General features: G+C 48.1%; 1 protein-coding gene across 3 annotated transcripts in view; it reads right to left on the bottom strand.

Moving 5' to 3' along the window:
- The window catches only part of SYT17 (synaptotagmin 17), a 34,818-nt gene extending 18,538 nt beyond the window's left edge, over window positions 1–16,280 (bottom strand). The window contains exons 1-5 of one of the 3 annotated variants that reach the window (XM_074552727.1): window positions 16,142–16,280; window positions 12,432–12,454; window positions 10,997–11,145; window positions 5,935–6,083; window positions 4,715–5,334 (exon numbers count right to left, since the gene is read on the bottom strand). In XM_074552727.1, coding sequence (XP_074408828.1) covers window positions 4,715–5,334; window positions 5,935–6,083; window positions 10,997–11,145; window positions 12,432–12,454; window positions 16,142–16,265 — 1,065 coding nt within the window. In that variant the 5' untranslated portion in view covers window positions 16,266–16,280. Of the gene's footprint in view, window positions 1–4,714; window positions 5,335–5,934; window positions 6,084–10,996; window positions 11,146–12,431; window positions 12,455–12,588; window positions 12,643–15,810; window positions 15,975–16,141 lie in introns of those variants that run through there. The other 2 variants (XM_005487692.4, XM_074552728.1) reach the window with 2 other exon arrangements.
- Between the last annotated feature and the right edge of the window lie 11,459 nt (window positions 16,281–27,739).

The following is a 27,739-nucleotide window of genomic DNA, read 5'->3' as shown; positions in this document are numbered from 1 at the left end:
CTGCAGGAAGGGCAAGGAGTGAACAGCACTGAGGGAAAGGATGAGGGGACCAGGAATACAGATAAGGATAAAGGCAGAACAGTCAAGAAAAATTTTTCAAAGCTGGAGCTTTACAGACTCAAAAAGGAAAGGGGGGAAAAAAGTTCCATTTCCACTGAAATTGAACTAAGGAAAAACAAACATACAGAGTGAAATAAAAGAAGATAGAACAACACAAGCCAAAATATGAAAACAAACCACAGGTTAAAAGCTAAAAATGTTGTTATCATGATGGACAAGCATCCATCACAGTGACCTAACTCCAGTGACCTGCAGGGTGGGGGTGTCCTGCCCTCTTGCCAGGCTTTGCCCAGGGCATCTCCTCCACAGGCTACAGGAAAACTTCCAGGGTGATTTCACCATCCAGCTGATGAGCTAACATGGCCCCATGGAACCACCTTGTACCATCCTGAACATCACAACTGACAGGTCATTCCAGTGCACTCATAGTATGAAGTTAAAAAAGCAAGTCCAACACACACTCTCTCTACTACAAAAATGGCTTAATTTGAGGGAAGAAGGAACTTCATGCTATTTTCCCACCATAACTAGGCTTTTTTTTTTTCCTTTTGCAGAATGATCTCCAAGCTCTCATTACTGCTGGTCTAAAACATTTATTCCTGCCCACTCAAATCTGCCAAAAGAGAAGTGAATCATATGTCAATAAAACTTGGGGTCCTGAACATGTGCTTCAGAATTCGTTTCAGCAGCAAAAAAACGCGAATGCGAGCCCAGCTCAGCGAGGCCTGCCAACTTCATTCATGGCAATTAAGCAAAGCCACACACATATTTCAGGGGATATTTAAGGAGTGCAGAGTGTTCCTATGGGGACTGGACTCAAGAGCCTTTCCATGAGCAGCTACAGCATTTTAGAAAAGCAATAATTACCCTGCAAGAGAAAACTACCAACGATAAAGGATTTGGCAATACCTGCACTGACATTTTCCACAAGAAGTCCTTCTGCTCAGCTGCTGGCTCTGATGATGCATCAGGCAGCAGCTCCCTGTGCCTCCACTTTGGGCTCAATCCCCTTTTGTATTTGGGCTGCCCCCAGACGAAGGGAGGAATGATGAATCTGGCTCCATGTTCTCAGAAGGCTAATTTATTATTTTATTATATTAGATTAAAGAATGCTATACTAAACTATACTAAAGAATACAAAAAGGATACTTAGAGAATGCTAAAAAGATAATGAAAACTCATTACTCTCTCCAGAGTCCCAACTCAGCTTGGCCCCAATTGGCCAAAGAGTGAAAACAACTCACAGCAGAACCCAATGAAACCATCACCTGTGGGTAAACAATCTCCAAACACATTCCACATGAGCAAAACAGAGGAGAAGCAAATGAGATAATAGTTGTTTCCCTTTTCTCTGAGGCTTCTCAGTTTCCCAGGAGAAAAATCCTGGGCAAAGGGATTTTTCAGAGAATGTGAATGCCACAATCCCCCTAAACACCGAACACAGACCCAAGCTCAGAAGGTGTTTCTGTGCAGGCACAGCCTCCTGCCCGGGGCTTGGCACCCAGCAGTCTGTAGCTCTGGCTCCTCAGGCTGAGGGGACATCTCAGGTCAGCTGTGTTCAGGCTCTCTGGGCACCCACTGCAGGACAGCGCTGCTCAGCACCTCCTCACTCCAAGGAAATGCTCTGCTTGTCACTCACTGCAGCTCCATGAGCTTGTGATGAAAATACTTCTCCAACAGTGAGGAGCTGTCCATCTCATCCATAGCCTCAGGAGCTGAGCTTGGTGCAGCTCCCAGAAGAGCCAACAGAGTTGTTGGCTGCAGAAGCTGGACTATGCCCACCTGGGAGAAGCTCACTGTCCCTGCTGACACTGCATGCACCACAAGATTCCTGGCTTTCCCCAGCTTTGCAGCTCACAGGCGCTGGCACAGCCCTGTGCTAAGGCAGGTTCCAGCTCAGTGTGATGGTAGGACTAGGACCTGGCACTTGCCTTTATCAGCACACTCTGGCTCCCAGGTGGACACAGCAAATGCAAAGCAGGTGTTCATCTTAGCTCGTGTCACTTGGCCACTTTCTCTGCTCTTTCACAGTGCCTGCCACCCTCCCACTCCCACCAGGATCTTCCCCACAGCTCCTGCCATCTGGATTCACTTTCCTCCATCTCCCTCCAGCTCATGATGTTTCTGTCTATAAATTCCATAAAAAACAACAAAATTCATGTATTTTGTGTCTTTCATCTTCACATATCACGTCTATGACTGTCTGTGTTTCTCTCCCTCCTGTTACTCTTTTCCAAGCACCTGCTCCAGCCTTTTCTCCTGTGGCTCTGGGGGTGCTGCCAGCTGCTGCTCCGTGTCACAGCCCCAGACTGGCAAATTTTCCTGCCTGAAGATCAGAACTGCACCACAGTGGTTTGTCTGTGGTGCTCTCCAGGATCCAAGGATGCCTTCTGCCAAATAAAATGCAACTGCACGTAGATATTTATTTCTGTCCCTGCCTATCAGCATCTCTCAACACAAAGCACACTTCAGCAGGCTCAGGTTCAATCCAACAAGAAACTGATAAAGGCTGTCTGTCCCTCAGCTAATCAACCAAAAAAGTGAGAAGTATAAAAAATTTGTCAACATGTCAAATCTATCATTCCACAGGCAGAAGGTTCCAACTGGTATTAAAAATCCCTCAGAAATTTCTAGCACAAACATCACTGTTACTGGAAGACATAAAAATGTATTTTTTCGAAGCAATAAGCTTTGTTTTACTTCTTCCAAGATTTATCTCAACTCTTTGATCAATTAATTTAATCACCACTAGGATGAAACATGCCTTACTCAAGGAACTTTAAAAATTTTATCATTGAGAAAATATGGGAAAATGATGCCAAACATCATCCCTAGATGTCCTGTATAAGCACTGCTGATCCCTTTACAGTTGCAGTCTGCCAGCTGATGTAAAACCAGCAAAAAGGTATGAAAGGACCACTTTACTGATCAAAGTGTGGAGGAATTTTTGCCTAAGTTCTTCCATATCATAGCAAGGGGATAAATGCAAAAGGCTTTTAAGCCAGTGCATTCAAATGGAGTTTTGTCTTTCTCTTTCCTTTTATAAATATCAGAAATGCCAACTTCTGCATAAATAATTTATCTTGAATGCTGGTGAAGCAGACAGCACTGCTGAAAACAGCAGCAGCTTTCAATGAAACTTTGGAGAGGGGGAAAGGAAGAGCTGGCTCCGAGCTTGGCACATGAAGGCAGAGATGATCTTTTCTAATCAAGGTCTGTATTAGCTGTGGAATGAGTCCATGTTACTCAGAAAGAGATGCAAAATACAGAAAAGTATTTATCATGCAAAAGTAGGGAACAGAGAGAGAAGCAAAACTGCATGGTGGGAATCACAGGAGGACAATGGGCTGCAAAGACATGCCCTACATAAAACACACATTCAGGGACCCCATGGTTTTGACTTGTGCACAACTTGCAAAACTTCCCTTTCTTGCCTGAGCATTGCTGAAGGTAATCCACAACACTGCTGCTTCAGGAAATCCAGCTGGCTCTGCTGCAGTTACCTGGGCCCTGATCCTCCTGCCCTCTGCAGAGTGCAGCCAGTCTGAGCAAGAGAGGAAAGGGCTCCCAGCCCCTCTCCAGCCCAGCTGGCTTCACTTTCCAAACCCTGCTCGGGGTATTCCCCTTCCACGAGTGTCTGATCACAAATTTCCACTCCAAATCAGACTCTTGAACCCAGTGTAAAACAGCAGTGAGGTCAATGATTTACTGCTCATTTCATTCAGAATCTCTGGCTATGGCACTCTTCTGTGAGCAGCTAAAAATCAAAGGAAAAGTGAACCATCCAAAGGGGTTTAATCCAGCAAGGACTCCTTGGAAATCACAATTTGTGAGCTGGGAAGGAACTGGGAGAGGCAAGCTTGTTATGCCAATCTTCCTGTCCTTAGTAAAACACTTGAGATGCTGTTCACACCATGTCCTTCTCTTGGTTTTTCAGAGGGTTCTGTGTCTCTAGTTATGTGGGTGATACCACTAGTGGAATTTGGTGGGTAACCACCATTCCTGGCTGCAAAGCTCAGATCTTTCCACTGAACAGAGGTGAAAGCACACAGACCCTCTGATCTCCTCTGCCCATCCCACTGAATGGCTGAAATGCCCAAAATGCATGCAACACCCCACTTGCATCAGACAAATCTTTATGGCAAATTTAGTTCCTTCAGGGATCTGATGAAAACAAGTCTGCCACTCCTTTGCAGATTGTTGCTAATGCATTATGCCACAGGTCTGGGTGGATTTAATCTTCTACGTGTTTTATTGAATCAAATCATTACTGAACTGGCACTAGTGGTTCCCTCAGAGAGCACAGGAACGACCTGGGTGGGACAGGATCACAGCATTCCTGAGAAGGGAAGCAGGTCACAAGAAACACCTGCCCAAAGGTGCAGACTTCCAGAGCAGCCTTGAGTTGTTCTCGTTTAAGCTGAGACAGCACCTTTGCTCGTGACTATAAAGCCAGCTCCCCTCCCTCAGTGTGAGTTATAAAACCAGTCACAGGCCCACATAATCCCAACCCAGCAGATGCTGCGTTAACAAGATGACAATTGCTAATTAGAAACAGCATTACTTGCCAACAGGCAAAGGAACCACATACACACACAAAAACCCCCAAAACAGCAAGAAGAAACTGTGGCAATAATCTGATAAATTCTGTTACCTGAGAACTAGGCACAAGGGCTTTCCACCAGTGTCCACCTTTCACAAGGTCGACATCGCTCAAGGGCATTGACACTTTGCCAATAACACAATGGCGTGAGAATTTGTCAAAATCCACTACAGTTAAAAGCAGAGTTCTTCTCTGGGCTTCTAAAAAGGGGATTTCAAATGTGTACCTCTCCTCAAACACTGGGTTCTGCGTTTTGCGCTTCACTCCGGTCTGCTTGGAGTTCTTCTGGTCAGGAAGGAGGCAGATCTTCACATAGGGGTTGGAGTGAGCCATGTCTTGCCTTGAGCCATCGTAAGAAATTGGAGGAGGCAGATCTTTAGCCTCAATCACTCTCACTATTAGGTAATTATGCAGCAGATCATACTGTGTGCTAAAATGCAGCATGCCCAGCTGGTACTTGGACAAGATCTCCTCATCTGTCAAGGAGTCCATGTCATCACTATTTGAGTCAAGAGAGTACAGCCTTGGTTCAAATTTTCTAAAATAGTCATCTGGGGTGTAGGTTTTTCGCAGGATAGTTGGCTGAACTATTTCTTTCTTAGCTCCAATTATTCCAAACTCGATGGGTTTGATGTCAATTAGTGGAGAACTTGGCCTCCTCGACTCCAGACCTGAATGAGAGAAACACACAAATGTGATTGTTAGGAGGTGCAATAAAGCAATTACAGGTTCTCATCAGTTTTGGGTGCTTCTATTCTGTGTCTGTGCAGTGCCAGCACAGGCTCCACAGTGGGGTTTTCCCCCTTGCCCTGCTCACAATTAACTAAAGAGCACTACAGCAATTACAGGCGCTCATCAGCTTTGGGTGCTCCTATTCTGTGTCTGTGCACAGGCTCCACAGTGGGGCTTTCCCCCTTTTCCTGCCCACAGTTAACTAAAGTGCACTAGAGCAATTACAGGTGCTCATATTCTGTGTCTGTGCACAGGCTCCACAGTGGGGTTTCCCCCTTTTCCTACCCACAATTACCAGCCAGGCTGGAGGACAAGCTGGCCTGCACTCCTCCCTCCCTGTCCACGTGCAACAACCCCGCTTGCATTTCAGCAAGAAAAACAGGGCTGGCCCCTTTCTCTGCACTCCTGCACAACAGGATGAGCTTTTAACCAATGTGCCTTCAACTTGACTTGGTTCCCTGTCCAAGAGACATGACAGCAAGCAGCACAGGTTGATTTCCTGCCCCAGAAGAACTGCATTTCTGGTGAAGGAGCCTTACTGGAGATGCGGCGCGTGAGGCTGTACGCGGAACGAGACGTGTCCGAGGACGAGCGCCTTCTGTCAGGGGACACGTCCTGCAGGGCGGGAGGCAGCTCGCTGATGGCATTGTCAGAGTCCCCATCCTTGTCCTCGTTTTGGCTGCTTATCCTGGTGTAATGAGAGACCTTTGGGTGATTCAAGCCAGCGCAAGGAGGATATACAGGATAACAACATGTTCTGGCATTCTGGGCTAGTCTGGGGTATCTCCTGATCAGTCTGGCAAGCAAAAGGCTGAGCAACTGACTTCAGATCTATGTAAAAAACAGATTCTTGACCTTTCTGCCTGTCTTTCAAACTGTTTTATCAGTATTTCAGCATGACACAGGCCACTAAGGCAAATCTAACTCAGATGTTGATCAGAAATATTATGTCGTTATCGTATTGCAAAAGTTCCATACCTTCCTGGAGATTTCTCATAGGCAACGCCTCACAGCACAGCCAACAAACTCCAGCTCTCCTCACCCACTCTTTTATAGCACCTATCCTCACTGGACACAGATGTGGCTTGTTAAGGGCAGGCCTGTTCCCAATCCTTGGTACTTAGTACAGCTGCAACGCCTCAGGGGTGAGATTACCTTCTGCACTATCTTCTACATATCTCTTACCTTCTGCACTATCTTCATTGTCTTACATTCTATCCCCCCACAATATTATACTTCTCTCTAAGGAAAAAAAAATCAAACCAAACCCCCACAAACAGCAGCTTCCTGCTATAATTCACAACTACACTTTGGAAGCACAGACTTCACTAGGAAGGAGCCAGCACAGAAAATCATCATGCTCAGAGATCCCAAGCCTACCACACACCTCCTGGTAAAACACTGCAGGTTTGCCAGTAAAGTTTCAAAACTTGATCTTGCAGACACAATTCATTATTTGATATTTATTGGCATGCCTTTTTAAATATTTGGCTGCTTTTTTTTCAGCATCCTGCAGAACAGCCAGGCCACCAGACAGAAAACAGCAGCAGATCGCAAGGAAAGCATCAGCACAGAATGAGCAAAGCAAAGGGGAATTCTGTGTGAATTTTGCTTCCAAGCCACCCTTTCCATGTGCACAGCTCAGCTGGGTATAAATGAAATATATTGAATCATTTTCATTAGTAACCAATGACTGGAGCAGAGCAATTGATATATTCTGCTGAAAGCAGTAAACTTGCATAAAAGCCCAACAAGCATTAAGAAAACAAACCAACCCCCAAAGCCAACTGGAAATTCTTATCCAAGCCACAAAGTTCACAGCAGGATCCATGCAAATTTCACCAAGTCAGACTCACACAACTCATCCACACTAAAAAAAAAAAAAAACTCTGTTAATAATGAAAACCAAACCCTCTGCTAAAAGGGGTGTACAATATTTGCACAGCTCTGCAGCCCATTAAAGGCAGTCCAAACCATCCAGTTTGATATATAATCAGTACTTAGAACACAAATAGCTTTTTCATGCTTAAATGCAGGTCCACACAATCACAGGTGGCATTTGGATATGCTTGTGTTTGAGAAGCAAATGCACAGAGCAAGGCAGGGTGAAAAGGGAATCAGGAAGAGAGGCATTAAGGATGTTCTACAATGGGTAAACGTAATAGTGAGTTAATAACATACAGATGACCTTTAGTAAGGAAATTGCTACTGAGCCACAATAATTTTTCCTCAAATAAACTTTGGCTCTGGTTAAAGCAGCTCTGTTTCTGTTTAATCTGAACCTTTGGAAAGAGGAGTCGTGTCCTGATTTCAATTCAGTCTCACAGTGTGCACTGTTTATCTTTGGGGTTTGTGTAGAATATTCCATAACAAGCAGCTCAAACATCCACCCTCATTCCCAGGCCATTTCTGCAAGGACCAGGATGGAAGTGCTCCTCATGAAATAACAAAAGTTACCACGCACTCAGGTCATTGCTACTGGACTCACTGCAAGAATTTTTCTTTTTCCCCTAAGCTGCCACTGCAAAAAATTCAGAAAGTGAGAAAAATCCATATTCTCCCAAGAGGAAGGGCTTAAACTTGCAGCTTTATCATCCACTGCTGAATTTCCAGGACAATGAGGTTTCTCAGAGCTGCCAAAGGGAAAACCTGGGGCCAAAATAGAAAGGTCATTAACCACAGGCATTTATATGTTTGCTCATTCACCAATGAGGACCATAAAAACAGTTTTCCCCTGGGGAGCGGGTAGGAAGGTGAGGAAGGCACAAATTGCATTCTACATCACACCAGTGTCTCAGGCCCATGAAGCATAAGCAAGATGGAAAGACCTCAGCTGAAAACGTAGATTATTTTAAAAACATTTCCAGGCTGCAAGGAAGGAATACAATAAATTGATTTGTTCCCAAATTCAAAGCATGCATCTAAATGAAAAATAAGGCGACGTCAAACCTGTTTTTCCTTGTAGGGAAAACCACTAAATACAAAATTCCCCTCTCCAAAAATAAGAGAGGAAAATTTAAAAAAAAATGAGGAGTTCAACTGGTATACACAGATCTCTGTGTATACCAGTTTGTAAATAAGGTTTTTAATACAACTGGTTGTATTAAAAACCTTATTCTAAGAACAAGTCCAAATTCTTACTCTGACTAACTAACTCATCTGACTCCAGAGATCATCATTCCCTACACCCAAAAATGCATATAGAGATATAAAACTATAAGATCAAAACAGTGAAAACAGAATTCTTCTTTGGTTTCTGAATTCTGAGTCAGCATGGGATCATTTCCACACAAAAAGCTTGGGTCTCCTATTTGCCAGCAAACAAAATATACCAAATCTGGCTCCTGCCTTTTACTTTCTTCTCCTCTTCATCTTCCAGACCCTTGTTCCTCTACAGGCTCATTTTCTCCTCTTCTCCTCTCAATCACATCTTAGGGAGAAGTAGAGGACCCATCTCCTCTCTCCCTTTGTCCTCCCCACCTAAACAGTTGTTGTGCTGCCTGATCACTTTCCAGCAAACCACCCTGGAAGCACAGAGCATTTTTATCCCATAGCCTGGCCCCACTCTGGGTTCATGCAAGTTCAAGAGGAGCCCACAGCATCTTCAAGCAGGATGAATGAGCCTCATGTCCAGCTGATCCACCACTGTGTGCCACAGGCACCCTCAGAGATCACAGGTGAGCAGTGGTGTCACAGGAGAGGTGACTGCAGTGACCCTGGGCCATGGCAGCACCCAGGCTCCTGTCCTGTGCCCTCCTCTTTGGTGCCTGCTGCCCCTCTCAGCCTTCACCTCTGGGAATTCACCTTCTCTCAGCCTGGAGCAGAACAGGGAGACCCAAACCAAATCCCAAACTGCACCAAACCACCCAGAGCTGGATGGAAAGATGGGAAAATGGTCTGGGCTGGGGTCACAGGGACCCTTCCCAGGGCTGTGAGCATCTGTGGGTGAAGCACGAAGTGCGACAGGGCTGAAGAACTGGGTTGTTTTTCACCAAAGAACACTGTCCTCTGCTTATGGCCATTCCATGTAGGGGCTCTCAGATGGAGCAGGACCAGGGAGAGACAATACAGGTTGCAGAGAGCATTTTGCAAGTCCAAAGGTCTCCATGTTCTCTGCCCATGGCAAAGTCCAACTCATGGGCAAAGCAACCATAGAGCTGAGATTTGAGATGATAAGAACAGGGCTCCAGCACTCACATCAGCCCCTTAGCCAGACAGGAGAATCCAAGAGTCAAAAACTTCACCCTGGAACAATCACTCCACACCCCAAAGCACACAGGATGCCCCTTCTGCTGCTCAGCACAGCAGATAAGCTCTGAATCACCCTCTCCCCTCAAGCCCAGCTCCTTGTTCCCAAGATGTAATTGCTGCTGCACCAACCTCTCCACGTCCAATACTGCAGCCTCATCCCTGTGCTCTCCTGTGCGTGATGCTTTCCTATTTAGCATTGATTTTGTTTCCATTCCCCATTAATTGCAGGTGAATCAGTTTCTGAGCATATATCAGACTCTTAAATATGCTGCTCCACATCTAAAAACCACTCTAACACATCCTGAACAGCTCTATTTTTATTGCTTCAGTATTAATTACCATCCTTTTCTACCTGAATTCAAAAGAGTATGTGGACAAGACTGAGATTTAAACATGAGAAAATTTATTTCATGCAGCACCAAGACATGGCCCTTCCAGAGCTGAGACAGAACAACAGCACAGACTCACAGGAGTAGATAAAATTACCTGAGTGCCTCAGTGCCCAGGTCCCAAAGCCTGAGCATCACACAATGCACTGAGCAGGCCTCTCCTGTGCCACAAGTTCTGGACATGCTGAAGCAGTGTCCATCAAAGGCTCTGCTCCACAAAGCCCAGCCCAGCTGACAAAACAGCCACTAAACACCAGGGAGCTCTGCTCCCTCCCTGGCTCCACTGCTGCCTCCACAGGGTCACCCTGTGCTGCAGACTCCTGACTGAGAGGGACTGAAAGACTTCACTGACTTCCTCTGTAGTGGATTTGCAAACACACCAATCAAAGCACCAGATAAGACCTGGTGCTGTGGTTCCTTAATGATTTGAGAAGAAATTCTGATGAGTACTATGGTGACTCAGGAGATCAAGTCCTGCTGAATGAAACTTTAAATGAATTTCCCCTTCAGAGCACAGAGGAGCCATGCCTTTCATCTGCCTATATGATAACCACCTTCATGCTAGAATAAGAAAGTATTTATACACAACCTCATCAACATTTCAGACAAGCTGAAGTGCTCCAAAGGGCTGGTCCATTTGAAGAGGAAATAGGACTGAAGATGAAAGGCATCTTTAGAGAAGGGGCACAGCTAAACCAGCTATCCTTGTTATGCCAGCTTACAAAACAACTTCTGTCCTACCCATCAGAAACAGTTTTTACAAAGAGTAACCTTGCTATTTGAGTTAACAGAGCTGCCCTTTTTCACCATGCCAGGAGTAGCCTGCATTCCCACCTCAGGAGGTTCCTGCTCTCTAAGTGGCATCCTCTGGGTGTCCCATTGCAATTCACATCAATCCCCTCATCACAGCTGAGCAGCCCTACTCTTGGTTAAAGCCAGGAAAGCATGCATCTAAACTTACAGCCAGGCTGGAGTTTGAGCAGGAAAAGGTCCCAGGATTTCAACTTCATCTTCATTTGTTTGGCAACAGCTGCAGTCAAAGCACTTCTGACAACAATTCCTGCAAGTCCAGCGGCACAGCAAGAGATCGGAGAGGCGAGCGAGCAGACCCTGCAGCCATGGCAAACCAGAGCACAAGATTACAGCCCATCAATGGCTATTGGGAAAAACACTCAGCTGTATTTGTGTTTGTGTTTCTGCAACAGAACATTAAGAACTGTATTTATTTTATCTATACCAACAGACAAGTGCTATGCAGTTACGAGCCCAACCCCACGATGCCATAACAAGGCAGGAAAATAAGCATTCTCTGCAGGTATTTTCTCCTCTAGTAGCAATGTATTATTATGGAGGTTGGCAAGAGGGTGATTTACAAAGCACTGTGGCACAGCAATATGTTGGAGTGGAAACATGCATATTCCTCCACACACATCAGCAATCTAATAGATCAGCAAACATACAACAGAAGGAATTACTACCAGAAGGTAAGTGAAAGCTTCAATTTAATCCAGCAAGGATCTATTTAATTAACACAGCAATGTGAACACACTTCATCCCTGTAGATGTCCCAGTAATATTTGTACAATCCATACACATGGAGCATTACAGCCCAACAAACTCACCACTAAAATGGGTTAGCCAGAGCACACTATCCTCATGCTTCTGCTCTGCTACCATGATTAATTTAATGAAGAACCTTCAATGATATCTTTTAGAACAATAGTTGACCCAGAAGAGTCTCTCATTTCTCAGGTTTCTGGCAGCACCACTTGTACCAGAGCTGTGTCAGCCCTCGAGTGGAGCAGCAGCACCTTGTGGCCCCATTCCCAGGCCATCCCCACAGCCTTCCTCCCACTTCAGAGCTCTGTTTGGAAAGGAGCAGAGAGCCAAACCTCAGCTCATTTCCCACCCACACCAGCCCCAATTCCTGCTCCTCATGAGAGGGCTCATTAAGCAGCACAAGGGCTCTGTAGGACACACACAGCCACAAGGGCACAGCACCTGCACCCAGGTCAAACTGCTTTACAGCTGAATGTGACCTTGAGATGCTCCTGAGAAACTGCAGAAATAAAGTGTATGAGAGATTCTCCATGGTTATCTCCCCAAAATACTCCAGACATTTGCAGTATTCCTGAGTGTGGACCACGTGGAGGGGTTTCCTCAGAGGAACCTCATCTGCGGAGAAGACTTCATTGGAACATGGCCTTTTGCTACAGTAAAACACACATTTCTTTCCATAAACAAAATCTGGGCACTGCAAACCAAAAAATTACCAGCCCAAAATGCAGTGCATTACTTATATCTAGGACATCAGTAAAGAGTCAGAAAACACGAGACAATCCCCTCAGGATGGAGCAAGGAGACAGAGCGGGGAGTGAATCATCAGATTAACTCACCTCATTTATTGGTTCCAACTGTCCTTTTAGACATCCAGGGTGAAGCAAAGGGGAACAAAATGAAAAGGACAAAAACAAGTTAGCAATGCTCAAACAACTTTAAATTTTCTGCCATTACATGCCCCAGCCTGGGATAGTTTGAAGTACAAGACAGGACCTTGTAGATGTTAGAGGAAGGGGAGGTCTGACTGGGCATCAGCTTCTGCCATTTCCAACCCTTCCCTACAAAGCTCCTTCTGCTCCTCCCTTCCCACAATCAAAACTCCCAAACCCATTCTGAAGCATGAAAATCCTGCTCATTGCTTCTTGCTAATAGGTATCACATGCAAACACTTATTTTATTTTCCTTTGTAACCTGACTCTAATCGGACCAACTACTTGCTGCTGACAGCAAACCATATCCAAATTTTTCAGCAGAAAAAAAGGCTTTTCTCCACATTCAGCCCATATCAATGGAGTTCCAATGCCAACTCACTAAAGCAACATTTCTAGTAAGGGAGACAGACTGAATACTCTCCATTGCATGTCTCTGGGCACCTTCAGCCTCATCCTCAGATGTGACTTGAGGAACACAAACAATAGAAGTTAAAGGCTTGAGTCCCACACTCCCATTCAAAAATCTGCACTGCAGCCACTTCCCCCAAGGCACAGGGAAAATCTACAGCAGATGAAGAAGGCATCACAAACCAGTTTTTTATTCACAAAGCCACCTTGGAACTTTATATATACATATAATGGATCCATTTCCTTTGGAGACTCACTAGCATTTTTGATATCTGCTGAAATGTCTTATCTGTTGCATTACCTCAATAATGTCTAAGAGTTTCCTATATGCCCTGGCTGTCTTTGTATATGGGGAATCCCTAAAAAAACACCAAACCAATACAAAACCACAGAAGAAAACAATATGAAATAAAACCCTAAAAAAAACCCCACAAAAAACTCCATCCTACTCTTCCAAATGCAGAAATTGGTTCCTAGCTTCACGCTCATGACATGACATGAGCAGCCTTTTCTGAAGAAGCTGGGATGCAGAAGTTGCCTTTAGTTCCAAGAACTCTTCCATGGAGCACGTTTTGGTGCAAGCCTTCCTTTTAAATTTCTTGGAAGCCAGTGCTTATCAAAAAAGCCAGCACTTGTTAGGAGCAGTTAAAAGACTGGAAGAGCTGTGGTGCAATGAGACAAGACAGTGATTTCAGATACCCATGGGCCAGCTGTTTAAGAAAATGCTAAATGGCTAAAAGGGCTTTATCATTCCTTATTAATGCAAAGTTGCAGCCAAAGCTCCAGTGGTTTAGCAGAGCTGCAAGGAGGATTTTTAAACTGCTCTGAAACAAAGCGGCTGGACCGGTGCCACGCGATCGAAGGCCGAGCACGTGTCACACAAAGAGAGGGATTTTCCAAACAGCCCACAGGGACACGGCAGGCTCAGAGCCAAGAGCCCTCCTGGCCACCACGGGTCACAGGAGGCCAGCCCTGTGACATGGCCATCCCTAGGGGACACAGCCATCCCAAAGGCACAGAACCACCCCAAGGGCACAGAGCCATCCCAAGGGCACACAGCCATCCTTAGGGGACACAGCCATCCCACAGCACCCGGACAGAACGAGCCTGTGGCCACCCTCAAATGGGAAGACAGGGGTAAGGACTGAGTGTGACGGTGCAGGAGAGGTAAACAAGTCAACAGCAGCTGAAATGCAGGGCTGAAATGCAGGGGCCCATGAAAGGAAAGCAAACACAACCACCTGGTCCCCCACCTCGCTGGCACCAGGCATGAGGAGCAGGGCTGGGGAAGGACAGGGCTGTGGGGAAAGACAGGGGTCTGGGGAAGGATACGGGTTTGGGAAAGGACCGGGGCTTGGGGAAGGACTCAGGTCTGGGGAGGGACAGGGCTTTGGGGAAGGACACGGGTCTGGGGAAGGACAGGGGTCTGGGGAAGGCTGCAGCAGCGGGCTGGCGCTGGGGGATGCCCGGGAGCACAGCAGCTGCCATGTGCTCAGCAACCCCTGGAGAACGGCTCCGTCTCCGGGGTCAGGGAGGCACCATCACGCTGTGCCACGTCATCCCAACTGGCCGAGCACAGAACAGGCCAGATGGAGTCTCCAGCACGAGCGAACCCTCACCAAGGGCGAGCCTGGGGGCAGGGCTCCAACCCCACCACCTGCTGCAGGGCCCCTGGCTGGGGGTTACCTGCTCCAGGTTAGCAGAGCCGCCAGTCCCAGCCAGGTCCTCCGAGCAGTGACAACAAACCAGGGTGACAGTGCCCCCGGGGATGCTGCAGCAGGGTGGGGTCCTCGCTGGTCACAGGCCGCAGTGACACCTCAGGAAAGGCTCACAAGCTCCATCAGCAGTGGACAGCACAGCCTGGGGACAGTGCGGTCCCCTCAGCCACACACCCCCCACCATCCCACCGTGACTGACGCCGGTGTGGGGATAACGGGGAGATATCGGGGTGCTGCTGATGCCCTGCTCCGCATCCCCCTTGTACCCACGGGCCCCGACGGGAGGCCTGCACGGCCCCACTGGAGACACCGCCGAGCCGGGGGGCGCCGGGAGCCCCGAGCCCCTCAGACATCCCGGGCGGGCTCCACCCGCGGCCGCTCCAGCCCGGCTCCGGGACAGCGCCCGCAGCATCCCCGCTCCCGGGGCGGCGGCTCAGGGAGGAGAGCGCGGAGCACGGCGGAGCGGGCGGAGCGGACACGGCCCCGCGGGACGGGGCACGGCTGGCGTCGGTAGCGGGGTCGGAACCAGCGCCCGCCCGGCTGGAGATGCCCCCCCGGCTCCGGTTCGTCGCGAACCGGGCGGCTGCGCTCGGGGCAATGGCTGGGAAGCGGGCGGCTCGGGGATCGCTCAGGGTTTGACCAGCTGGACAAAAATTCAACCCCCCAGAGCAGGGACAGCCCATCCATCCATCACGGCACAGCCCGGGCTCCCCGCAGCCCCCCACACACCGCCGGTGCCCCCGCCCGCCGGACCGTGCCCAGCCCGGGGCGGCCCATGGCATCTCAGCCTGCCCGCAGGGTCAGCATCCTCCTCCCTCCAATAAATCTCTGTAAGGGACCGGGACCGGCTTCCTCGCCCCCGGGGCCATCCCGTTCCCCCAGCAAAGAGAGGCCCGAGGGCTGCTCGCCAGCCCCGCGGGGATCCCCTCCTGCCCCGGTGCCCCGCTATCAACAGCTGCCGGCCCCGCTGCCGCCCCGGCCCCGCCTGGCCCCTCGCCGGGGGCTGCTGTCGCCTCCGGGAACTCCTCCCCAGAAGTTAACCCGAAGTTGCGCACCCGCACCGGGCGCGGAGCACGGGGGGGCCCCGCTCCCGTCCCGCAGCCGCCCCAGAGACCCCCCCATCCCTGGGGCCCGCCGCCGGCCCGCTCCGCACGCACCTGGATGTACGCCATGGCTCCGCGGGGCTCCGCGGGCGCGCACGGCGCCTCCGCCCGCGGCCCCACCCGCGCCGCAGCGGCGCCGCCCCGGGCGGGGGGACGGGGCCGGCCCCGGGCAGCGGCGGCTCCGCGGCCGCGCAGGCACCGGCACCGACACCGACACCGGCACGGGCAGCGCAGCGCGGGCCCCGCCGCCCCCGCGGGCGATGGGGCGGGCGGCGGGCGCGGGGCCGGCGCTCGGAGCGGGCGGGCGGCTCCCCCCGGTCCGGCCCTGCCCGCGGAGCCTCCGCGGGCCCGCAACAGGTCCGGCGCAGCGCGGGCGAACACTGACCTCCAGAGGGCCCCGCGCGGAAATTCAGGGATGCGGAGCCCTCCTGGCCCCCGGGACACGGCGCGGGAGGCGCCGGTGGAGCCGAGGCACGGCGGGGCAGCGGCGAGCGGTGGCCGCGGTTCATAAAGCGATTCCACGGCAGCGCCCTGCCGCGAAGAGTTCGCTGGATGAGAAAACACACCTGAGTTTCAAGAGAGATGCGGTTGTTTTGTGAGCCTGAATGAGCAAAGTCAAAACGTACAAAGTCACACCTTCCCCAGCTGAGGCGAGGAGCTGGAGCGAGGAGTGAGCTGGTAACCCACAGAGCTCAGTGAACATTCTGTGCCTGCCTGCCTGATGTGTGGGTCCAGCCTGAGGCAGGGTGGGAGAGAACGTGGTCCAGCAATGGGCAAATCCCACCACGAGGGTGGGTGGACCTGGAGAACTCAAGCAGCAAAACATCCCTGAGGTCAAACTCTTGAAAGGGAAAGCACAGAAAAAGTGGAGCTTTTTGGCCATTCTCTTGATCTGGTGATCAGAGTGACCTTGGGGACACACAAACTGGAGGCTTCCCAGCAATCCCATGCTGGGATGCCCTCGGCTTTGGAGGAAGCTCAGGCCACACTTCTGGCACCTTCCTGGTACATTGAGATTCACACTAAACCCTGGACAGAGGCAGAGAGGCAGCAGCTTCACCTCAGCCCAGCTGGGCAGTCAGGGCACCTCCCTGACTCAACACAGCTCTGAGTCACCACATTTCAGTGCACTGTGGTGAGTGGTGAAAACAGCTCCTGCTCTGGAGAAGGGGACACTACAGCTCAGACATCGGCCAGCCTAAGAGCACTGTGACTGCTGCTCCCTGTGGTAAGGAGGGAGCATCTGGGCCAGGATGTCTTTAGAAAGCTCTTGCATTACTGATCTCATTTAATGGCCCTTTTAAGTTCTCGTTGAATTCGATGAAAAACTGCCATTGACTTCCGTGGGAAGGGCCAATACTCTGAATTTTAAAAAAATGAACTCTGTTTTCCCCAGGGAGAGCAGCTACTGCTGTAGAAGAATAATTATCACAGTGGAGATAAGCAAGAAAAGAGCCTGTAGTGCTTGCTTGTTTCAGGCAGTTTTGAGCATATGATTAAGTGGTGGGACAAGTTATTTGTCAATTTTGCTCTGCAATTCTTTTTAATTCCACTTCTTTCCAAGTGCCAGTGTTTAAAATGTCAACCTTTACTTTGACTATTGTTGCTCTTTTCATGACTGCCTTGATGCAGCTTGCAATAACCAAATGCACAGATTTTCTTTTTTTCTATATTGCAACATAATGAGGAGAGAGGCTTAAGTTTTCAGACATTTTTTTTTCTGACTCCTTAAAGGCAGAATGCTGTGAGTCACAAAACTGTGGCAGGCACTACACAAACATTATGTGCATGTTTGTACTTATTCCTTTAAAAACTTACAGAAGAGAAAGATCAAATGCTGCATCACTTCACAGTGACTTTTTTTGGCTGACGCATATAAAAATTATGAGCCAGAAAAGAAGAGCAAAAGAAGTTTATGTGGGGAGTCACCAATACTATTGATTTTTACATGAAAGGAATGCCCTCACAGCAGCTTGTAGCACAAAGCCATGAGAGACATGTGCTCCCTTGCACACTGATACATAAACATGCATTTAAGTGCTTTTTACATCATGCCATGAAGGCTTTTAGATTATTTTCTCCCAGCACACACATTCACTGAGCAAGCACAGCTCTAACCCAAGGAATATGACAAGGATTCAAAACAGTAGACAGGTGGTTATTGTAAAATCTAATTTCAAATCTGCATATGGCTGATGCTCTGATTAAGCTCTGCTCCTCCAGCACTCAGAATAAACAGATCCATTTGACGTGATGACAACATAACCTTTGGATGTCCTTTGCTGTGCACGCTCTGTGTGTGATAAGACACATTCCATACTTCCCACATGTAATGGCTGTGATGCAGATGGCCAGGCTTGCAAATGCAGGATATTTTAAAGCAGAAAACGAGGAAATGAATACTGCTTTTGCAGAACATGATTTTATGGCAGATTTCTATTCTTACTAATACACACTGGGAATAACATCAGCTCCATCCAAAGCACGCACTTTAGTCGTTACAACCAGCCCAGCAAGCAGCAAAATCAGCTCAGCAGCCTCCCAGACAAACCAAACCAGGGATGTTGGTGTTCAAAATGCCATGCCATGCCCAAACCTACCCAAAGACTTTCAGCCTCTTTGTGCCTGAAAGTTAACAGAAAAGAGCATCACTCTGGAAAAGTAAAGAAAGCAAAGGAAGGCAGTCTGATGGCTATTTCTGAGCATTTCCATCTGAATCCTGCTAAAGCAGCTCACAGTGCTTCCTGCTGCAAGGGGGAAGCAAGAAGAGCAGAGGCTATGCAAGGTTAAGATGAGGTGTCTTCCTCTCCTGTTCTTTTGCCAAATCCTTATTACCACTACTTGAGCCTGCTGGAATAGCCAGCTGCCACTCTGCCAAAAAATAAGCTTCTTATCTCCAGATGTTTTTATAAATGACAAGCCACTGTAGCTGGTGCTTCCCCACTGCTGGTGGCAGCTGATAAAGGTCCAGCTTCTCTTGTCCTTACAGAATTGACTTCATTTCCTCACAGCAGCATCCCTCCAATAAAGGTACCTGCAATTAACTCTTCAGAATCATCTCTAGCAACATTTGTCTCTTTACAGGCTTCATGGCAAAGAAGTTTCTTTCCTTGTGTGATTTTGAGGCTTTTTTCTGCCTTGGGTTTGTACTCTGAAGGGACAAGTGCAGGAGGTTTTATTCAAGAAGTTCTGGGGAACCAGGAGCAGGACTGTTTCTACAACCCTCTCTCCCAGTCTGTCAGCAGCAAGGATTAGCTTTGGCTTTGCCACAGGGACCTGTATTTATTCCAGCTCTATGGCTGACTCCGTGGCAGGGGCAGGGAGAGCCTGGAGTGAGCTGAGCTGAGCCCTGTGCCTCCTGCTGATGGCAGAGCTGCAGGCTCAGCCCTGCTGGCTGCCTCCCAGGCTCACGTGCTGCTCCCTTCAATCCCTTCTCCCAAATTCTCACTGGGCATTGTGCCCAGACAGCTCAGTCTGTAGTGGAAGGTTACCCCCCTCTCCTACATCATTCCTGCTGTACTTCAGGGATCAGCAAGAAGCCTGGGCTCCAGTGCCTCTGTCTGAGGCTCTGGTCCCTTGAGGCACGAGAGAGTCACAGCAGCTGATCTTGTGCCAGTGATGATGCAGTTTCCAGCAGGAACTGGGCTGACATCAGTGTGACAGACACAGATTTCAGCTAGTGACAAAAGGGGAAGGTGCTGCAACCCATTTCCATGACTCACCCAGCCTTTGCTCTCAGCTGCCTCTAAATCAGCCCAGCAGCTCCAGGGACACCTGTGTGTCTGTGCGATGTGGAGTCAGGGCACCATTCATTGCCAGGCGCCAACTGCTCTGTGGATTTCATTGCATTTCCTTCTTTCATTGCATTTCTCTCCTTCTCTGCAATTTTCCTAAGCTCTCATCCCTTTATGGATTGCATTTCCCACCCTGGGCTCCCTCTCCTGTCACATCTCCCAGACCCCAGTCACTCCCATAGCCAGGAGGAGCTGCCTGGTGCTGTGCCCTGGAAAGCTCTCCCCTGCTCCACTGCACACACAGCCTCTGCTGATGCTGCATCCTGCAGCACATCTGGGTTATTAAATGGCCACCTGGCAGCTCCCTAATTGGTAATATCAGTAAAAAGCACATTTTTCTCTTTTCTTAAGTCTCCAGATAAAGCAGTTAAATTTGATCTAAGATCCTCACATCCTCATTGCCTCCAATAATGTGTAATGACCTTGCCTGTGTGCCACAAAAAATTACAGACACTTTTTTTTGCACTCACACACTTTCTAGTTTCTCTGACATCCACTCTGGCAGGGAACTGAATGACACAGCATAATCTGCTAAAGCTTTTTCAATAGTAAACAGAGATAAAAACCACAGCCAAAGGGCATGCGGGCTCCGAGGAAGCGAGCACCGTGTGTTATGTGCCAATCCCAGTTCCTGCCCACAGGAAAGCTGTCCCTGGAGGAGCTGTCACCGCCCAGAGAGCTCATGCTCCATTCCAGAGCCCTCGGTGGCTTCACACAGGGTCACTGGTGCGAGCCAGTGGCACCAGCAGGACGCGTGGAAGGGGCACGGGGACTGCTAGCTCAGGTGTGTAAATGGGAATTTTTGGTCATGTTCTCTCCAGGACCTGTTTTGCAGTGCGGATGGGAGCTCTGTGACCCTGCTCAGCACAGCCACTGAAACTCTGCTGCTCTGGAACTCACTCCCTGCTTTGAGGCCAGAAAATCCTGAATACAGCAGGCTCTGGGTCAGCTTAAAAGCCTAGAGTATTTTCAGACTTCCGAGGAGAGGACGTTGTATTTATAGGGAAGTTTAGTTCTTCAGTTGCTTTTGTAGTTCATTTTGTTTATGACTGGTTTATTTAAGCTCTAGGGCTGAGGAGTTAGCTGCTAGATTGCTTTTCCAGGCTCACATTTCTAACTGTTTGCAGACATAGGGCAGAGCTATTTTTGTAATATAAATCATTACAGAGAGAATATCTCACAGTCCCCACTGAAGCAAATTCCTAAGGAAGACAGCTCTATTTTGGAAGTAAATTTCTACTTCGCATTTTTTTCAATTTAACGACTGAGAAACAAGGAGCATCAGTGTGAAGCCAAGCAGTGTCCCTGTTTCTCAGGAAAGCAAACTCAGTGGAATGAGAATCACTTCCACCAAGAGGAGCTGGGTGGGAACTGCAGATGTGGGGATTGAGTGTGATCCTGTGAAGGGGCTCAGCAAATGGGGCAGAACCCAGGCTTCAAGGTGACACAGCTTCACAGATAAAGGTACTCAAGATACTTTCAGTGCCCACCTTAAAAAGTAAGATAATATCTTCTAAAAAGGCCAGAGTGTGGATTTTATAGAATAAGGCAAAGTCTGTCTCAACATCATCTCTCTGAGGCTCAGGGACATTGTAAAATAAATGCTGAGAGCTTTGGTTGTGTTACTGACTCGGCGATGACTTATTTTAGAAGAACAGTCTCATCCCCTGGAAGTGGTTTGAATAACTGTGCTATGACTCTTCCCATTTAATTCACACTAATTTGGCAAGCCACAATTCATATTCATAGGAGCATTAAAAACTACATCAAACCTAGAAAGTGGACAGGGAAGGAATTAGAATTTACAGGTTTTTCCTTTCCAGCCGTGGCTTAAAGATGTAAATTAACACAGAAACAGATGTGGTCAAGCACATTTATTCAATTGAATCAGCAAGGATTTATAACTGAGCCCTGGGCCATGCAGCTGTGAAATACAGGAAAAGTCACCCAAAACCACTTAAATATAGCTCATAAGAGAAAAGCTTTCAAATTATGAAATAAATTAAAAACAGAAAAATAGAGATTGCTTAAATTTTTTGGAAAAATCCAATATCAACAGCAGCAAACCCCATTTCTGAGCTGCAAAGGAACAGCTACAAGACCATGTTCAGGATCATTCAGCTGCAAATACCAAATCATGATTTGCAAAAATATGCCCAAGACAGTTTCAGAATTCAACAGGTTCAGAAGGGCATGACTGTTTTTATGACAAAAGGTTCTGTTTCCAGTCGTCTCCTCTCAGCAGCAGAGACCATTACATCTGGTTTTCCCATTCTGCACATCTCATTAAGCAGATGTGCAAAATACTGTATTGTGCAGTAGCGCTAAACTTGGTGGGCTAAAGGGGCAATTTGCATTCTAAAGCACTGCAGTGCTGTAGCCCAAAATAAATGGAATTCCTGAATATTTCTGCCTTGAAAGGACCCGGTTTCACCTGTCTGTTTCTGCTATTGAATTCTTTCCCTCCTCTCCATCCTATGCATTTACCCTGCAGCGTTTTCAGCGGGACACAGCTCTGCTGAGGAGGGAGGCTGCAAATCCAGTTAATGCAATCAATATAGAGGAACTGAGTCCTTTCAAAATTAAAATTTCCTTCTCCCAAAGAATCTCTTATTTGGACATTAATGGAAACCAAAATCACTACCCACACACCGTGCTCTGCCATTCAGAGCCAAGCTTGGAAGGCAAACCTGTTTTCATTGCAGACTGAGCCACGCTCCTATGCAAAAGTCTGCTAAAATCCAGGTGATAACATTCTTCCCTGCTGCTGGGGGTTCTCCTGGGTGTCTGACTGAAAATCCTGCTCTTACAGATCAGATGGAAACACTTTAGATCTTGGGGGTGCTCCTTACATGACACAGGCAGCAGTGTGTTATGTTCCTGCCCCAGAATGTGCCCAGTGACTTGCAGCTGGTGGAGCAACGCTGTCAGGGAAGATGTCCCTGCTCCTGAGCCACGTTCTGGTGTGGGTCCAGCCCCTCCCTGCACCTCATCCCACTGTGCCAGCAGCCCAGTCTGTGTCCCCTGCCACGATGGGTGACAGACTCTTCCCACTGCCCCAGCAATGCAGTTTAAATGAGTCAAGGACTGCTTTGCCCTCTCCCAAGGGAGGAAGCTCACTCCTCCTCCTCCTCCCTGCAGCATCCTTTTCACAGCATTGGGTTGGGGACCTTGTTAGCAACACAAATAAGTTTCCAAGCAGAAAAGGGACAGAAGTAAATCTGATCTCATCCCAGCTTCCTCCCCCACTGCAGAGCCGGAGTGGCTGGGGCCAGCACGTGACTGCCATCTTGTCCCCATTCCACAGGGATGCCATTGAAAGGTTATGAAAATACTGAGCAGGACAGAGAAAGGAGGCATCCATCTGCTCCCCTCTCTGCAAGGGCCTGCTCCCTCTGTGAGCCTGGACCAGGGAGATCTGCTGCAAACAAGCCCTAGGTGCTCTCGAGGGACAAAGATGTGCCAGAGCACTCAGGACACCATACTGTGGTATGTGCAGGGTCCTGAGTTCAATCAGAGAAACAGTTTATTCACTCAAAATTACCTTCTGCTCTGCGACTTGAAAGTTTCTGGGGTAGCTGTGTTTGCTGACCTCTGAGAGTGAGCAGTTTTATACAAATAAAATACCTATGCACTTCACATACAGCCATTCTAGTGGCAGTCAGGCAAACATACTCAAACTGCTGCACTGCCAGAGCCCTTTGAAGTGAAAGTCTCATTATGAAGGTCTTTATCAGCCAAAGAGATAAATTTCACCTCTGAAATGACCCATTTTCACAGTCCCTCCAGCTGCCAGACACAGGTGAGCAGCACTTTCACCAGCTGGCATTTCAGAGGCAGGAGCAGGGCTCACACCACATCTTCCACAGGAGTTACAAACCCTGACAGCTTTGGCTGAAAAAGTTCATGCAAATCCCATGGTTCTCCCTCAGAAACATTGCCATTGAGGGCTGATCTGATGACCACCCAGTAGTGACCATGTTCCCCAGGGTGAGCTCCTGTCCCCCCTTGCAGGGCACCTGCTGCCTTCCCTCCTTACCCCTTCCTCCCATCTCCCCTCCAGCTTACCTACTGATGCCTCTGTTGCCATTCCAAGTCAGATACTAATCTCATCCAACAGCATCTCATTATAATTAGCTCTTAATTGCCACTTAACACAGGGATCGTTTTTGGAAGGCCATAACAATTCTTCCTTGAGGAATTGAGTGTTAAAAGCTCGTTATGTGCCCCTATACACCCTTTGGGTAATGAAAATGATTCCAAGAGGCAAATTTAAAACGCTGCTGTGCACACAAGCTCTGCACACAAGATTTATATGGTTTCCTGGAGCACTAGTAGCATTTTCAAGGAGCAAACCACAGAAGTCGGTGTGTTTTGCTACCAGACTCCCTCTGTCCCTCCCTCATGCACTCACCATGTCTGAAAGTCATGTCAGTAACTGGAAGTGGGAACATTTTAAGAAGCACCTGTAAAATGCAAGGGGTTAATGTCACAGAAAAGTTGCATTGCTGCTGCTCTACTGGACCTGGTGCCCCCAGCCAGGTGCAGCACATTGTGGAGAGTCTGCATTTCAAGGCAGGCAGCACTCAGAGAGCCAGGAGAGAAACAGACTGTCAGACAAAACTCATCCTCAGGCACACACAGAGCTTCAGCCAAGACTTCCTTCATTCCTGAACAAGTCAGACTCCTAAGAGATTTGAAAATGGACAATTTGCCAAATTCTTACCAAGACCTTCAGGGTTCCCACAGCAGGAGCTACAACTGAGTGCCAGTTCACTTTACTTAATCATCCATCTGTCAGCGCAGCAGTGAGGACACAGAGAGCCCTGATGCTTCTCAAGCCCTGCCCCATCCATCCTGTGCCAACAGGGTCTGTTCACAGCGCTCTGCACAACACTACACTGAAATAAAAGGCAAGAAATGGGCCTGGTGCTTTCTCAGAGTGTACTGTGCTGTTCTCCTCCCCACTCCCCCTTTTCTTTTACTATTCAGGAGATGCCATTACTTTTGGTAGGGCATGAGTGACTGCTGAGCTCAAGTGGCTCCTGGGGAAAACATACAGGCTCTGTGCAGAAATATTTTTGGAGAAGGGCCCATGATTCACAATCCCTATGAGTAGCAAGTTTCTCTTTCTTGAAACACACTTCAACAAGTTTCACATGGGACATGACAAAAAGAGATGCTCAGAAGACATACTCATACCCCCTTATAGTCATTTCTTGGGCAGCAAACAGGCCCAGAGGTGAGAACTGCACAAAATTCAGGGTTTCTGAAAATCCCTCCTGTTGAAGCCAAGCCTGCACAGCCAATTTAAATGAAGAAAAAATCTGTAATGTGCCCGCTCATTTGCTGATGCTTTTATGCTTCAACGTGGTCCTAGGAGAACTTCCAAGAAGCTGTAGGAATATATTCCTAAACGCATTGCACAGCACAGAGAAGTCTTTTGCAACAGAAATAGAGGAATGACTCATTTCCTCTGCAGCGGCCGCTCCGGCATTTCCCTCGCTCAGGCAGAGCAGCAGCTCCCTTGCCATGGCAGGAGGAGCTGGGAAACTCGGGAGCAGCTTCCAGCTTGTGTAAAGCGAACTGAATTTTGACTTGCCTTCAAAACCAGTGATCCCTGATTGTCATCTGGTGGAGCACAGGAGACAGACTGGCAAACTGCACCCAAACACTCCCTCCCTCGATGGGAGTTTTGTATTTCAGCATTTTAATTTTGCACAGGATTAAACCCTGAAAGAGAGAGCCAAGAGCTGCCCTCTCCTTTGCCCTCCCCTGAAGCAGTACACACATGGATTGCCAGTGAATTCAGCTCCAAGTTTCTCCTCTCCCCTACTTGAAACTAACAGGAGTGGACTGAAATTGTCAGGCAGAAGTGGGCTGTTTGCTGTTCTTCCTGTTTCTACTGCTGTTTGTTTTCAGTCAGTACAGTGAGACTTCTCAAAGCAACTCTTTCACTTTACGCCCTAGGAATCCATCATAAATTTTTGGTAACTTTTGGTAACTTTTCCCAGCACGATATCCATCAAGCCTGTCAGCTCGTTTCCTTGCATCTCCTTTTTCCCTCCCCTGCGCCCAGATTATCATGGAGACCCTGTGGCAGGGATAAAAGCCAACAGACAATCACAAGTATCATGAAATCACTAACAAACCCTTGTCACATTCGGCCCAGCCCAGAGAGATGAATATTCTCTATGCAGCTCTGGACCCATTTCTTTCAGAGGTTTGGTGGGGGGGTTTCGGGGTTTTTTTGGTTTTGTTTTGTTTTGGGGTTTTTTGTTTTTGTTTTGGTTTTTTAGGGGGGGTGTTTGTGTTTCATTTTTCTGTTGGTTTGGTTTGAGGTTTTTTTGGGTGGGGTGGGAGAGGGGGGAGGAACTCCCAGAAGTGTCAAGAACAGTAGCTTGTCATTGGAATACACCGAATTCTTCAGAGTCTCTGAATCACCATTGCTATCCTTTAAAAGGAAAAAACCAAAGCTTACCACAGAGCCCGGTACACGGTGACATTTGATGCACACGTTGCTAACAATCTTAAAGCATTTTGCATATAAATCGTTACTCGAATCCACGGGCTGTTTACAGACACAGAACACACATTACCTGTAGAGCTCTGCTGCTGATCTCTGGCAAATCGCTCTGGCAAATACCCCAATTCTTGGTTACTTATTTAAAACAGGACACTGAAGGTACATGCACGAGAGCAGAGGTAGTCTCTTAATTAGCCACCTGTTTTATTTGAGAAACCCAGAGATCTATCCATGGTCAGCCCCCCATATCCTGCTTATTAAAATTAAGGCTGGAGCTCCTCCAGGCTCTCCAGCAAGCGCAGCAGCGTGCTCCTAAGCATCAGCAAGCACTGAAGGAGAATCCTGGTGCCGTAAGGGGTGCCAGTCCTTATTCCTCTCTCAACAACCAGTGTCCCAGTGCTGTCAGCCCAAGAAAAGTGGGACTGGCTGCTCTTCTTGCCAGCTACTGAAATTATGTCACTTACCTCAGGAAGACTCACCAGGCATACATTGAAAGAGATGACACAAGAAATAAACCAGCCTGGAAATTTCTCGTGTCTGAAATCTTTTGGAGCCATATGAAAATGGGATGCACAAATAAGATCCCCTTGCCTTCTGACAGCTTTAACTTGCATTAGCAGCATTTAATCAGCAATTCACTGCTATCTTGGCTGCATTACAAGGAGGTATTTGCACAAGGATGGAAAGATTTTAAACAATTTATCCAATGTGATGGATGCAAACAGGCTTTTCTTTAAACACCATGCATGCAAGTCCTTAGGCCAGTTAATTTTTTGTTAACAGATTTATCACAAAAGGAAAGTACTGTGTTTCTCTCCTGTTGAATAGGAACTCAGGCTTCAAACAGAGAATAACTTCAGAGCATGGATTGAATGGAGACCAGAGGAGGGCTATTGCTTTTAAGGAAGCCATTAACAACAGATAATGTTATTAGAGGTGAAGCTCTAAATATGTTTTCACCATGCCAGCTTGGGTGGCTGAGTGTTGACACTAAATGTTGACATTCCTCCAGACTTTGCCAGCAAGAAGCCCGTTAGCCACCCTGTGCCAGCAACTGCTGCCCCTCTCAGAAGCAGCTCCTGCAAGGCAAAGGCAGGCACACAAAGACCTCCAGAAAGCCACTTCATGCCTGGCTTTGATTCAATGATTTAAAAGCTCAGGGTCTTGCTGTTATTTCATTAATAGGGAACACCAGCAAAGCTATGTGTATAATTGTTGCATCTTACAAAGACTAATAAAGGTAACTTGCTGGCCCATCCACAAAGCTCCTGCTGCCTTCAACAGGACTTTTCCCACATTTAATAAAAGCCTGACCTACCCTGTTTGGCACGGAGATATGTCTGGACATGCCATGCTGAAGGATCACACAGACACTGTGAAATGAAGCACCAGAAAGAGCAGATCTGCAGCAACCCAACACTGGAACCAAGGAAACAACAACTCTGAGCAAGCCAACCACAAACCCCAAGGTGCTCCATTTCAGAAGTCAGCAGCACCACAGGCAGTGCCAGCTGTGCTCCACTCTCCCTTCTGGCTCTCCTCCACATCCCTCTGCACAGCTCCCAAGGTGTGGACTTCCAGCTTTTCCAGCATTTGGCCACTTCAGGAGTCTCCTCCTAAAGAGCACATAAATCTGCCAATTACAGTTCTGCAGGTAGCTGTT

The sequence above is a fragment of the Zonotrichia albicollis genome, chromosome 16 (assembly GCF_047830755.1).
Source record: "Zonotrichia albicollis isolate bZonAlb1 chromosome 16, bZonAlb1.hap1, whole genome shotgun sequence".
In the NCBI taxonomy this organism is placed as follows: Eukaryota; Metazoa; Chordata; class Aves; order Passeriformes; family Passerellidae; genus Zonotrichia; species Zonotrichia albicollis.
Note: the sequence above shows the minus strand (reverse complement) of the source record. Positions and strands in the feature narration are given on the sequence as shown.